Genomic DNA, 12,262 nt, shown 5'->3' on the forward strand with positions numbered 1-12,262 from the left:
ACACTGTGTGCAATTGGTTTGGGCTTTCTCCGGGACTTTGAGAGCAAGCAGGTGCGGAGGGGCAATTTTGCAACCTGTTTGAAAGCATTGATCTTGTGCAGTTGCATTCAATCACAATGCTTGTCGTATCTGTGAGAGAAACAATTATGTGCTCGACGGTGTCCCGAAATCACAGAACGCTCTAGCCAGGCCGAAAAAGTTATACATCTATTGAAAATGAGAATCTACCTCGCCAAAGACGCTGTCAAGGCTGCTTTCCCCCAGAGACCCTTCTCGTGTGGTGTGAATAGGAGCCGCAGCAAACGCAGCAGGATTATGCTGCTGAAGAAATGACCGAACCAGCTCATCCATACTTTCTAGCTCTAGGAGGAACCCATCATGCCCATCCAAGGACTGCAGCTTGACTAGCTGGGCGTGTGGGAGATGTGCTGCCAGAAGGTCTTGCTGGTCCGGTGGGAACAACATATCAGAACCTATACTGACAACGAGCGCGGGTGTCAGATAAGTGCGCAGAATATGGGCGAGGCTATTGAGGTCGGGCTGCGACTCATTTGGTGTTAGCGCAGTATTCGTTCGGTCGCGCGTGATATCGTGGGTATCCATCTTCCTAAGGAGGTGAATGTAGCAGTTGGCATCGAAGCGCCTCAGAAACTTGTCGGCTTGATACTGTAGGTAGCTCTGCGCGGTGTACAATGGAAGAATGGGGGTGACTGTGGCTGGAGTACCAATTGGTTTCAGCTCTGCGCCTTCAGAAGCATCGTCACCTGCATCAGACGCAGGCGGAGTGGGTGGCGTCTGATCCGGGACCGCTGCTGACTTACTTGGGAACATCGAATCAGATCGACGTCTACTGAATCGCGCCTCGAAAGACGTGCATGATCGATATGTGAGCATTCCGATCATTCGCGCTGCACCCAGTCCCTGGATGGGCTGGCCCTCGGGTTCAGGATCATAATTGCCACCTTGAAACCGCGCATCTGCTTGAACGCAACGGATCTGAGACTCGTTCCATGATATGCACCATGCGCCTTGGTAGGCTGAGGTTGCTATGGGTATGATTGTTTTCACGTAGCCTGGAGGTGTGCACAAAGGCCACTCGAGTGCGAGTTGTCCTCCCATAGACCCTCCAACCACGGCAGCCACTTGGAGCACGCCGAGCGCATCGAGAACTATTTTCTGTATCCGCACATCATCTCTGAGCGATGTTTGAGGGAAAGCAGGTCCGTAGGGCTTCCCCGTGAGCGGATGGGGTGTCAGTGGAGAAGCGGACCCGTAGGGTGATCCGAGTAGGTTGAAGCAGACGACGAAGAAGCGGGTTGGGTCGAATGCCTTCCCTGGGCCAAGCAGGGGCTTCCACCAGTCTTGAAGATCGGAGCTCCCAGTGAGAGCATGGCAGATGATCAGGGCGTTGTTTGCCTCTTTGTTCAGTGTGCCCCAACTGCTGTAAGCTACCGGAACTTCAAGGAGTTGTTGGCCGGATTCGAGCGTGAAGTCTGGGACGACAGCCACTTTGAGATTTCGCACAAGTTTTGCATAGTAGTTATAGTTGTTCGCCGGCTGAGCATTGAGGTCTAGGTTCAGATCAGACGGTGCATGATATTGGGGCAAGAGCAACCTCAGTACATACCAACAGCCATTTTGCTATCCCGCAAATCCCATACTGCGTCAACTTTGACAGCGACGGTTTGACAGTATATCATATCGCTCTACTGCTTTTACCCATAGAGGACCCACACAGAAAGTATCCGGCGGCTTGTCTGCCGATCAGGGCACATGTGGTCCGGTGTTTGATGTCGGGGTCTGCTTTCACATGGCCTCAGATAAGATGATAAGTGTCGATCACCGCGGGCCAGACCTCACAGAGCAACCTCTTCAAGTGGTCAATCGCCGGAAGTGGGCTGATATGATGGTGGCTTGTCGTGGGCGACCCTTTCTCGACCAGGACTTCATGTTAAGGTCATCAAGATGTGTCCATCGAGCGCCTCTTGTGGGCATCGAAGGCATACCTGGAAATGGCTCCCCTTTCCCCAAGTTTCAAGGTTGCCGCGGTCCAGGCTGCACCAGTCGCCTTCGATCTGGATGCTTCAATTCGCAAGCTCGAAGGGCTTACAAAAAGAGCCTCCAAAGAAGGCGCTGACCTCGTTGTCTTTCCAGAAGGGTTTCTGAGCGCGTACCCTTGGCGGTACGCTTTCGATGCTACCATTGGCGCAAGAGAGCCCCGGGGTCGGGAATGGTATTCGAGGTATCATCAGTCGGCAATCGCGATCCCTTCGTCGGAGTTCGATGTCGTGTGCGCCATTGCCCGGGATAGCAATGTGCTGCTGTCGATTGGGATCGTCGAGAAGGAGAGAGACACATTATACTGTACGACCATATTGCTTTCGAGAAAGGGTGACCTGCTATCCGCTCATAGAAAGCTGATTCCCACGGTACGTTCGAACTTGACAGTCTGTCAGTATACTCTCCGGCAGAAATGTGTGCTGAATCGAACAATTCTCAGGCAGCTGAAAGGCTCGTATGGGGCCGTGGAGCAGGAGATGGACTTCAGGTGGTCGAGACCGATATTGGGCGAGTTGGCGGGCTGATATGCTGGGAGAATTATATGCCCGCAGCCAGACTTGCCCTATACCAGCAAGGAATCGAGGTGTACATCGCGCCCAATGCTGACGATCTGCCATCTTGGGTTGCTTCGATGCAACATATTGCGAAGGAAGGACGATGTTTTGTCATCTCGGTGAATCAGTTCACTAGGGTTGCCGACTTCCCTTCCGACTACCCTCCTTTCACAGCTGGCCATCATGATAGACAGCCTGATGGTAAGGCGTGGACGCCTGACGCAATTCTCAGTCGTGGTGGTTCATGCATCGTCGGACCATTGGGCACTTTTGCTGCGTCGCCCGTCTGGGACCAGGAAGCCATCGTATACGCAGACTTGAAGAAGGACGATCTCGTTCAGGCACGGATGGATTTTGACGCTGTTGGAAGCTATTCCAGGCCCGACATCTTCACGTTAACTGTCAACAAGAAGCCTGGAACCAATGTGTACTTCACTGAGTAATGGCAATATTCTACGAGTATCATGACTGCCAAAGAATTTGGAATGCGGAGAGGGTATCGTGTCAGTCCGTGGCGGCTTTCGTCAACGTCTCCAGACACTTTTGCTGTAGTTTTCTGTTCTGCGTTCTGCAAAAGACCGACAGAGAACCGACAGGAACTTGTAACATGTGCTCCGGTCTCCAGGTACTGCAAGTTGATCGTCGGGATGATCGATTGGTTTTAGAGAGGCGCCTGGAACATGAATGCCTGCACTAGCCTCCGGGGACTTGTTATTGGTGTGATAAGGGAATTCACTTATCTCCAGACCCCAGTGATTGATCCCGCTCGCTTAAACCTTTGCCTGATAAGTAAAGCCGAAAAGCCCGCATCTTTTGCTTTGTATCAACGATACTCCTCAACTTACCCATAATTCAATACCACCACTGTGATAGTGTTTCGCGCAGTCCTTTACCATTTAATGGTAGATCCGAAGGTCTGAGTACGCCGATTTTGTCTGCAAGACTGCCGGAACTTCCGCGCACAATTCGATCATGTCTACCACTACCACCATCACCGAGAGTGGCGCAACAAGAAAGAAACTCGCACGACCGCCGGTCAAGGTGGCATGTACTTCCTGGTAAGCTCATAGCGCATTTCTGGGCCTGGATGGCTTCTTATCGTGAGAATTCAGTCGTGCTTCTCGTACAAGATGCGACGGCGTCAAACCTGTCTGCCAAAACGTGAGTGGAACAGCCCAGTCAGAATGCTTGGGTTATCAAGATTACTAATCTGGTGACTCTAGTGCCTCATGCGAAGTAATGAATGCCGATATCTAAAAAGCAACCGTGGTGGCCCACGAGTGTCGTCAAAGAAGGCTTCGCTGGTCGAAGGAAGGCGACAGCAGACTGGAAGCAATGGCGAACAGGATCAACAACTAAATCCCCTAATGGACACGGACATTGACTGGAGCTCACTGATGCTCTCGCCCGAAGAATTGCACAACGAGCTGATCGGCTCAATGATCGCCCCTGGAGCTGGACTGCTAGACCTAGATCTGGACAACAAAAGTCACAGCGACGAAATCTTTGACAGTATCTTTGTCGAGGCGCCGAAAGCAGACGACATTGTCTTTGATGTCTTCGACTCAAGCATACAATCTCTTCCCTACAACCCAGTCATTCGTCACTACAGTCACAACAAAGCAATTCTTAATGCATACTACATATTCATCCATCCGTATTTTCCGATATTGCCTCCTCCACAAGCGACATTGGACGTTGATGATCCAGCCTCGGAGTCGACAGTCTTTGAACCTGCGTCGCCCCTGGTGATGGCTTTATTGGCTATCCTGGTATTGATACCTCATCCTGGCGACCTTTTCCCCGATAGCGACGAATCAGTCTGTCAAAGGCGGCAAGAGGCGCATTCGTACTCGCAAATGGCTATGGAAAGCATCGAAGTCGAGACAGAATTGCTCGAATCGGCCACCAGCCCTTCTGCTGCTCTCGAACACTCGTAGCCATCGCTACGTCGAGGCCGATTTCATCCCTGTGTACCTACCGAGCTGGAAAGTGTATTAGCGCACGCGGTCCTGAGCATTTACGAGTATGCGCAACGGGGCAATTTAGCCAAAATGCGGAATCGCGCCTCCCAAGCCTATGACGCAGCTATACGACTCGGTCTCCACGACATCACTGATCTGCCTCCAGACGAATGCACTGAGGCACGAAGGCGAGCTTGGTGGATGACCTACATTGTCGTCCTCCAGAGCGCTATCGTCTCTAACACGCCTCCAATCATAACAATCGACTTCCACCAATTCAGGTCACCTCTTCCGACCATTACCTCGGATACGAACGCCTGGTACTTCTTCATTGAGGCCCAACAGGTGATCTTGCGATGTACACAATATACTGTTGCGCTCAAGAAGGCGCTAGATACCGGCATGGATCCAAACACGCTCCATGACAAAAAAGCCATGCTCGACAACGACATCGACATGATATTGCAAAAGCACTCCACACCGCAAGGCGAAGTGGACTTTTCGTCACCGCCGACTGATTTTGAGGAGTGGACTGTTGCCAAGTCACTGCGATCACAAGCGCTGATCAAAGTCAACAGCGCAAGGATCAAGTTGCACAGATATCGTGCCTTTCAGGACGTACCCGTCTTTACGCGGAAACATTGTGACCTCGATCAGACAGATGCATCTACGCCGCGCCAACTGGGCTGTGCTTGTCACTCGGTCGGTCCAAGAATGTCACCAGTCAGCACAACATTGCCTGGCGGCCGCAAGTCTACGACTCCGTCTCTCCCAGATACGAATAACAACGAGCCGTTCAACGACCCATCTGCAGCAAAAACCTGCCTGAAAGCCGCCTTGGTGATAGGACGGGCATTCGAGGCTCTACCACTTCCCAACCCCATACAACTCCCTCTGCCAGTCTGTGCTCCGTCTATGCTGTCAATATCTTCGACGACCCAGGCACCGAGGACCATGCCCGCCTTTGCCTGTTGTGCGATGCAGAGTTGCTACACGCTCCTCACGCTATGCTACAGGAGCCTAGAAAGGCAATGTATGTATCAACGGAGTCTCGCAGCTGACAAAGGCTTGGAGGAATTGTACGCTGGGGTCGCGAGGGTTTTAGCTGCGCTGCAGAACTATTCGATCGCCTTTGAAGCTTTGAATGGCATGACTCGTAAGTAACAATCTTCCCCCGCAACTCATCCATGATGCTAAATGCCATCTAGAACAAGTGGAGGAAGCCCTAGAGGCTTTGAAGTGTGTGAGATAGGCCTACGACTACGACTATAATATCAGAAATACTTCTCCTCCATACCTGGTACCTTTCACTCGTTTCCCTGCTTATTCAGGCACAATGGCAGCGACGCTTCGCCAGAAGTCACACCTGTAGCCTCGCCCGGCCTCCCAGGTCCAGGCATTGACCAGAGATATGTTGTTCTGCAAGCCAGGCTCGCCATATTCAGTGATATTGTATGACGAAGTAATTTCGAGGAAAGGTGTCCCACCAGTCTATCCGGTAGGAGACGTGAGGTTAGCTGTGTCTTGCAGCAACATGAGCCTCGAAACCCGATGTTAACGCTTACCTGGTTCAAATCGATCTGGTAAGGAGCATAGATCGTGAAAGGGGGCCAGTTGGCTGCAGCATTCGATGAGGTGCTGTTGCTAGCGCTCGCGCCATTTGCGACGCTTCCTGGGATGCTGGGGTTGTTTGTCGTGATGAAATTGCCCCAGATTTTCCTGAACGCAAGCGCTAGATCAGGTCCGATATTGGCAGCAGCTGGGCCAAAGTCTAAGCACCCTTCGTATTAGTCGTGCACGTTCAATAGGCGCGGGATTCATAGCCACGTACACGCAGTCACATCGGTTCCATGCAATGCTGGTGGCACTGAGAACTGATATTTGTACGACGTTCTGCCGCGATCGCTGTACGCCTCCGCCATCCAGTAAGACGGGCACACAAAGGTCGTTTCGGCATAGATATTTGAAGCTCTCTGCTGTTGGCCAGTATCTAATGAGCTTTCATTCAGTGCACTCGGACCTGCATCTCCCGATGTCGCAAAGTGCGGAGCCTTGGGAGTATCGGAGGCATTGGAGCTGGGATAGTACAACAAAATCTTTGCAATGTCGTCGTTTGTGAAGAGAGGGAATGTAATTTGCAACCATGCGACCAGGCCACTCTCCGTAGTGATATTTTGAGGGGTGAAGATGGTGCCCTCTTCGGCGTTATTACCTATCAGGGCGTTCTGGCCGTTCACTTTTTTCCGTAAGAGCTGCTTGCTTGGGAGATCTTGCACAAAGATGCCATCCGTCCTATGTCGCAAATGATTAGTATCTAGCATTCGGCAATCGTTGGGAAAAGAACGTACACGGGCAGGAAAGCCCAAGTTCCATAGTTCCCGGACTCCGAAATCGTTGCACTAGCATTGATGAGCGTGTTGGTGTCTTTGCTGACCAGACAGTCAAAAATTGTTTGAGATCCCGCGCCGTAGGGATGGCTGGGGCCGCAGCCAGCATGCGTGGCAAAGGCATAGTAGGATTGTGATGGTAGCCAATCCTTGTACCCGTATTGCATGGGAAGATATGGTGAGGCGGCAATCGTGTTCACAAACAACGAGGACCCCTGGCTGCCACCAAAGGCCATGTCTTGAAGCATGACTGATCCGCCGCCAGCGCTTTCTCCTGAGATGGTGACTTGGGAGCTATTGCCCCCGAATAGCGAGATGTAAGACTGTACCCAATTCAAAGCGAAATGCTGGTCAAGAAGCCCGGCATTCACCACACCGTTGCGATATACCTCGTCGGACGATAAAAAGCCGAATGCTGCCAACCTGTACTGAATAGCAACCGCAACAAAGTTGTTGCCACTGGCGTTGATGATTTGCGAGAGGTCTTCTCTTCCGTTGCCCGCTCCATAACCACCACCATCTGGGCATTGTTAGAGACCGGTGCGGCCATGATGGTGCCAAATGGTAAAGCCTTTGGATGACTGGTATGCCACATGAGGAGATGACTTACGAATCCATACCAGCACCGGTAATGGAGAAGTTGCATTACTCGGGGAATAGACGTTCAGAAAGAGACAATCTTCGCTCGCTCCGGTCTGATTGACGGCGACCAAGCTAGTACTGGCATCCGGACCTTGAGGGCAGATTGGGCCATAGTTGCTGGCACTTACGACTGAGGATCTGTTCTGCTGTGGCGCCACTGGGGCTTGCCACCTATTCGAACCCGTGGGAGGAGCCGCATACCGAATACTGTTTGACGTCAACCGAGGGATCATGTGGGTAGCGAACCGCCTCACCCTTTCCACAGGTTCAAATCGGAGGTGCTATTGAACGTTCCTTGATAAACCTCGTAACCTAGATCGACCTGTAGTGAGGAGGTGGAGTTCGCGGCCAGCTGCCGAGCTTGAATGGCCGCCGCGTAGGGCTTCGAATTATGGTCATAGCCAGGCCGTGCAGCGCAAGCAGAGAGTAGAGCGAGCAACAGGGTCACAAACAAAACTGCCATCTCGTGTCACTTACAGCTCGATGAGGTTGGGATAAGCGTTTCAATGGCAGCTTTCCTGGCCGTTTCCATCTTCTAGCTTCTTTATACATGGCACATGGGCACATCACGTCATGAAGCGAGACGTGATACTTTCACCCATTTTGTGGAACATTGTGAACCCGGGCCAACACTGCGGAGGCCATGTCTGAGAGGAGTAAGTTTGCTAGAAGAGAAGGTGAATGCTCAAGTCGGTCAATAATGCGAGCTAGCGCGCGGAGTCGACCTTGCGAGACTTGCGAGACTGCGACAAAAGCTGTGGGGAAGTAAATCCAGTACCTCGTTGGAAGAACCTACTGGTCAAATCCCGGTAACTGAATGACTTGTACATACCTAGCAACTCCACATTCAGAACAAGTGTGCCGTCTGACAGGGAGTACTTCGAAGATGTATAGTTCAAGGTCCAGCAAGTTCGCGACAGCGGGTACCTTGATAGCAACCTAGTAGGGTTTTATGGTGCAGGCTGTAAGTTTTCCTCTATCTGAGGTACCGGGATGACCATATGCAATGGTAACTATGTGAACCTGGGCAAGCGACACGGGTCAGACAGTGCCACTTTTCCTGGAAACAGGGTCGCTCCATATACCATATGCTCGTCATCTACACCTCACGGGGACTTTCCGACTACCCATGGAGTGTCCTACTGGTACAAGTCACTCCTCGGGTTGTCCCTGTGGTATGAAAAACGTGTGCCTCAGTTTCGAGCAGACACTCATCAAACACCTTTGTGTCGCTTGTATGAGGGGTTAACCACGACTATGCTGCCCACCTCGCAAACGATGATTTGACAATCAAACAAGGCATCATTGCGCTAAGACGGTCGGGGGTGTTGCAAGGTGCAGTGCGGAGTACTCGATTGACTTTCAATGGGAGGTAAAGATCTCCTGGAAAAGAAGTCTAGCTCTGGTACTTCGGCTACACACATATGGCTTGACTCTGCTGCCTGCAAATCATTCTGTACTTCCTGGGTCAATAGCTGCTGTGTCGAGAGGCTGTCCAGTCGGGAACCACCTAGCCAAGGACAAATTGTCGCAATATCCATGAATGATTACTTCCACCATTCCCATTTCATTCCTGAAAAAAAGCAAACCCTCAACACCATGCACAACATTTCACATCAGTATCCCCATAATGGAAACCCCAGGAATGCTCGATAGGGGTGGCTTCCCCGCTTTAGCATCGACATCCAAACAGCTCCGACTTGCTGCAGGAATGACAAGGTGGCCTGCCTGTCGAATGCAGGCTCTAGGCATTGGGCAGGTTTTCAAGCTTTCCGAAGCCTCCGTGAGGGGGCGGCTGCTCACCGAGCCAACTCTCCTCGACCAGGCGTTCTTTCTCCTGGACGAGGAAGCGATATGCGTGTTTGATAGTAGCATCGCTGACACCTGCCACTTCGCTGATCTGTTTGCTGGGTTTGCCAAAACCAATCAGCCAGCTAGCGAAGTATGTACACGCTGCGGCATTGGAAAGAGGACTACGACCAGCCAGACCTTCAATGGTCGGAATCTTCTTGGCAAGCGCCTTCGCAATGGATTCGACTCGGAAGTTGAGACCGACCATGTTGCAATATCTGCCGCAGAGATCTTCCGGCTTGGTCGACTGTGTGCCACGGTATTCCAGCATCTCCCGATTGGCAATTCCTCCACTGCCCTCAACAGCCTGGATGTTGTCATGGGCTGCCTTGGTCAGAAACTTCTCCAAGTTCTTATAGGCCCGCCCGATTTCCTTCTTAGGGACTGAGGTCAAGCCAAATATCTCGTTGAAGGAACGGGGCGTCCTCAATTGTCGGCAAGCGATGAAGAGACACCCAGCTAGGATGACATCCTGCTGCTTGCCTCGAAGAGCGTTGGCCTCGTACACGCGTTTGTAGTACATTTTGGCAGCAGTCTTGACAGGAGCAGTGAGCCGCGCTTTCTCGCCCCACGCCTCGATCTGGGCATAGGCCGACTGCAAAGCCTTGTCTGCTTTGTTCTCAAGCTGCATAGCCTGTGCTTTTTTGAGCTTCCGGGTCTCTTTGGAGACATTTGGTCCACCTCCGCCGATCATCGTACCCGCATTGTTGGTCAGAAGCAGTTCGTTGTCGGCCTCACCAACACGGTTGGGATCTTCGCCTTTGCCTTCGTCCGAGTTGAAAGTACGCCATTCAGACTCGTAACTGATCAGGCGCTCCGCCAGGACCATTCCGCAATTCGCACATATGGTGTCGGCATTCTCTTCAATCAGCTCAGGCGGAATCTGCTTGCAGTCGGGGCAGATCAGGTGAGTGTTGAGATTTTCACGCCACGCCGGAGCGTCAGGTGGCTGGTTCTCGATTCCAGCAGTGGTTGGAGTCGCCATTTTGCTTTGCAAGGAGACTTCCTGCTGATTGCCTTTCGTGATACGTCCACTCAGCTTCCCTTGTATGCGTTGGTCCCGACGTCTTTTGATTCCACGATATGTGGTTCCTAAGTTGTGGTTGTTGGCAAAAGTTTTGACGAAGAGTGGTGAGTACATGCGACGGTCGAGGATATAGAGCCGCGAGTGCGGTCGCTATGTCCAGGCAAACGCCGGATCCGGATCCAGCCGCCCGTCTCCTCGAGTATCACTCCTACGTGTCTCCTTGTGACTCCTGTTCTTTTGGTCACTCTATCGGAGGTGGTAAGGTCGAGAGGCGAAAACGCTATTGAATCAATTCTCCTCTTCGTTTGAGCAAACGAGTTGGTAGTGCAGACGTAGACTTTCAGGTCGTGGATCGTCGTACACTGTAAACTCAAATGTCAGTCAGGTCATCAACAAGCTAATGAGACAACCCAAAAGAAGGAGCTAACCGTCGCTCTCATCAACTGCTAAGTACCTTTGTGCTCTCGAAAATATCGAAAGGAAAAAGACGATCGCAGTGATTTGAAAGTGACGCGCGCAAGTTCGTGGGCGATAGATTGACTTTGACCGTTCAACCAGTGAAGGTCTCGTGAGTCACGGAAAAGTATGATATTTCTGGTTCACGAAAAGTCGTCGTCGTCAATCGTCGTCTGAAGTTGCGCAAGAAGTCTGATTTCGAAACCGCGAGGGGAGTGATGATGAAGTGGCAGATACTGTCCGGACAGGAATCTGTGGTGTCTTATGGCGAGAAGCGAGCGGGATGAAGGAGAGAAGGTCGTGGAAGGCAGTGAGGCGCTTTGAAAGGTTTGCTGAGGACTCAGCACGTGCCAAGCGTCACGTGAAGGGGCCTAGCCTAAACAGGACTAGAAAGTTGTTGGACCCAGTCCGAAGCAGCTTCAAGAAAACAGCTTCGAGATCTCGGTCGACAGCCATTGTACCATCCAGTAACGACACAATGGCGCAATCGATGAGAGTCAGCGTATGTATATACGCGGATGCTGTGAGTTGACGCTGACGATTTGTTAGACACGTGTACTAGCTCGTATGAGCTCCAGAACTTTGCAAGTTCCCCGTCGAAGCTTTGCAGTTTCGTCGGCTGCGAGAATGCGTGAGTTTGACCATGCTCAATTCCGTAGTGGTGTTACTGATGGATCGCAGCCGATCTGATCCAAGATCTGTATCTCCGAGAATTGAAAGCATACAAACCTCCGCCACAGAAAGCGTCCGACGCCGAAGGCCACGTCCAGAAATTCACACCCCCTCCAACCCCCAAGTCACCAGAAGAAACCAACCTGGCAAGCGAGATGAAAGACTATGAAAACCAAGCCGTCGAGGTCGAGGGACAGGCCGCGCCTGGTGAGAGCGCTGAACACAGCGAGGAGGATTTCTTCGAGGACATTGAGAAAATAGACGAAGACGACGGTGCACACCATTAAACGGAGTCAAAGCAATCAGGAGACTGCTTGTACAATCAATTCCCGCGATGAGATAAAAGAACACTGTTATCTTTCAGGACCTTCAAGACGACTCTTGCGGGCTGGTTTAGGATGGATTCCATTGTTCGGTTGGGTTTCCAGTAGCCTTGCCCTATATATGCTTCTCCCAGTCCACCGTCACATGGCCGCAAACGATTTTGATCCTCGATGCTACGCAACGAACGGCTATAGAGCCTATTCCGATTGTACGAACCGGAGTTGTGTTCAGCGGTGTCTCGATTGCTCAGGAAGACTACGTGAAGCCGCCGAGTAAGGTATACAAGCATTCCTGAGAAACCAGGGACTAGCTGCTTCGAAACCC

At 51.7% G+C, this 12,262-nt stretch overlaps 6 protein-coding genes across 6 annotated transcripts; 3 read left to right on the forward strand and 3 right to left on the reverse strand.

The window, feature by feature from the left end:
• Nucleotides 1–207: 207 nt before the first annotated feature.
• Nucleotides 208–1,637, reverse strand: EDD37DRAFT_647919 (homoserine O-acetyltransferase; the record flags this gene model as incomplete). Its single annotated transcript, XM_062817953.1, has 2 exons — nucleotides 208–1,571; nucleotides 1,628–1,637. The coding sequence occupies 2 exons, from the start codon at nucleotides 1,635–1,637 to the stop codon at nucleotides 208–210; spliced, it is 1,374 nt and encodes a 457-aa protein (XP_062674157.1).
• Nucleotides 1,638–2,012: 375 nt separating this feature from the next.
• EDD37DRAFT_647920 (putative nitrilase) lies at nucleotides 2,013–3,058 on the forward strand (the record flags this gene model as incomplete). Its single annotated transcript, XM_062817954.1, has 2 exons — nucleotides 2,013–2,429; nucleotides 2,501–3,058. The coding sequence occupies 2 exons, from the start codon at nucleotides 2,013–2,015 to the stop codon at nucleotides 3,056–3,058; spliced, it is 975 nt and encodes a 324-aa protein (XP_062674158.1).
• Nucleotides 3,059–3,418: 360 nt separating this feature from the next.
• On the forward strand, nucleotides 3,419–5,743 carry EDD37DRAFT_678434 (C6 zinc finger domain protein; the record flags this gene model as incomplete). Its single annotated transcript, XM_062819642.1, has 4 exons — nucleotides 3,419–3,673; nucleotides 3,728–3,776; nucleotides 3,839–4,551; nucleotides 4,609–5,743. Exons 1-4 carry the CDS (start codon nucleotides 3,588–3,590, stop codon nucleotides 5,741–5,743), a joined length of 1,983 nt encoding a protein of 660 aa, XP_062674159.1. The 5' UTR covers nucleotides 3,419–3,587.
• Nucleotides 5,744–5,822: 79 nt separating this feature from the next.
• Nucleotides 5,823–8,243, reverse strand: EDD37DRAFT_302214 (carboxylesterase type B). The gene is made up of 6 exons (XM_062811215.1): nucleotides 7,863–8,243; nucleotides 7,577–7,815; nucleotides 6,928–7,486; nucleotides 6,411–6,871; nucleotides 6,145–6,350; nucleotides 5,823–6,070 (listed from the first exon to the last, which is right to left on the reverse strand). The coding sequence occupies exons 1-6, from the start codon at nucleotides 8,069–8,071 to the stop codon at nucleotides 5,903–5,905; spliced, it is 1,842 nt and encodes a 613-aa protein (XP_062674160.1). The 5' UTR covers nucleotides 8,072–8,243; the 3' UTR covers nucleotides 5,823–5,902.
• A 1,007-nt stretch (nucleotides 8,244–9,250) lies between these two features.
• Nucleotides 9,251–10,937, reverse strand: EDD37DRAFT_302233 (transcription initiation factor). The gene is made up of 3 exons (XM_062811216.1): nucleotides 10,915–10,937; nucleotides 10,699–10,855; nucleotides 9,251–10,551 (listed from the first exon to the last, which is right to left on the reverse strand). Exon 3 carries the CDS (start codon nucleotides 10,442–10,444, stop codon nucleotides 9,353–9,355), a length of 1,092 nt encoding a protein of 363 aa, XP_062674161.1. The 5' UTR covers nucleotides 10,445–10,551; nucleotides 10,699–10,855; nucleotides 10,915–10,937; the 3' UTR covers nucleotides 9,251–9,352.
• Nucleotides 10,938–11,420: 483 nt separating this feature from the next.
• EDD37DRAFT_647925 (ATP synthase complex subunit H-domain-containing protein) lies at nucleotides 11,421–11,901 on the forward strand (the record flags this gene model as incomplete). The annotated part of the gene is made up of 3 exons (XM_062817955.1): nucleotides 11,421–11,444; nucleotides 11,492–11,573; nucleotides 11,624–11,901. The coding sequence occupies 3 exons, from the start codon at nucleotides 11,421–11,423 to the stop codon at nucleotides 11,899–11,901; spliced, it is 384 nt and encodes a 127-aa protein (XP_062674162.1).
• Nucleotides 11,902–12,262: the final 361 nt, after the last annotated feature.

The sequence above is a fragment of the Exophiala viscosa genome (genome assembly GCF_022695815.1).
Source record: "Exophiala viscosa unplaced genomic scaffold EDD37scaffold_2, whole genome shotgun sequence".
In the NCBI taxonomy this organism is placed as follows: Eukaryota; Fungi; Ascomycota; class Eurotiomycetes; order Chaetothyriales; family Herpotrichiellaceae; genus Exophiala; species Exophiala viscosa.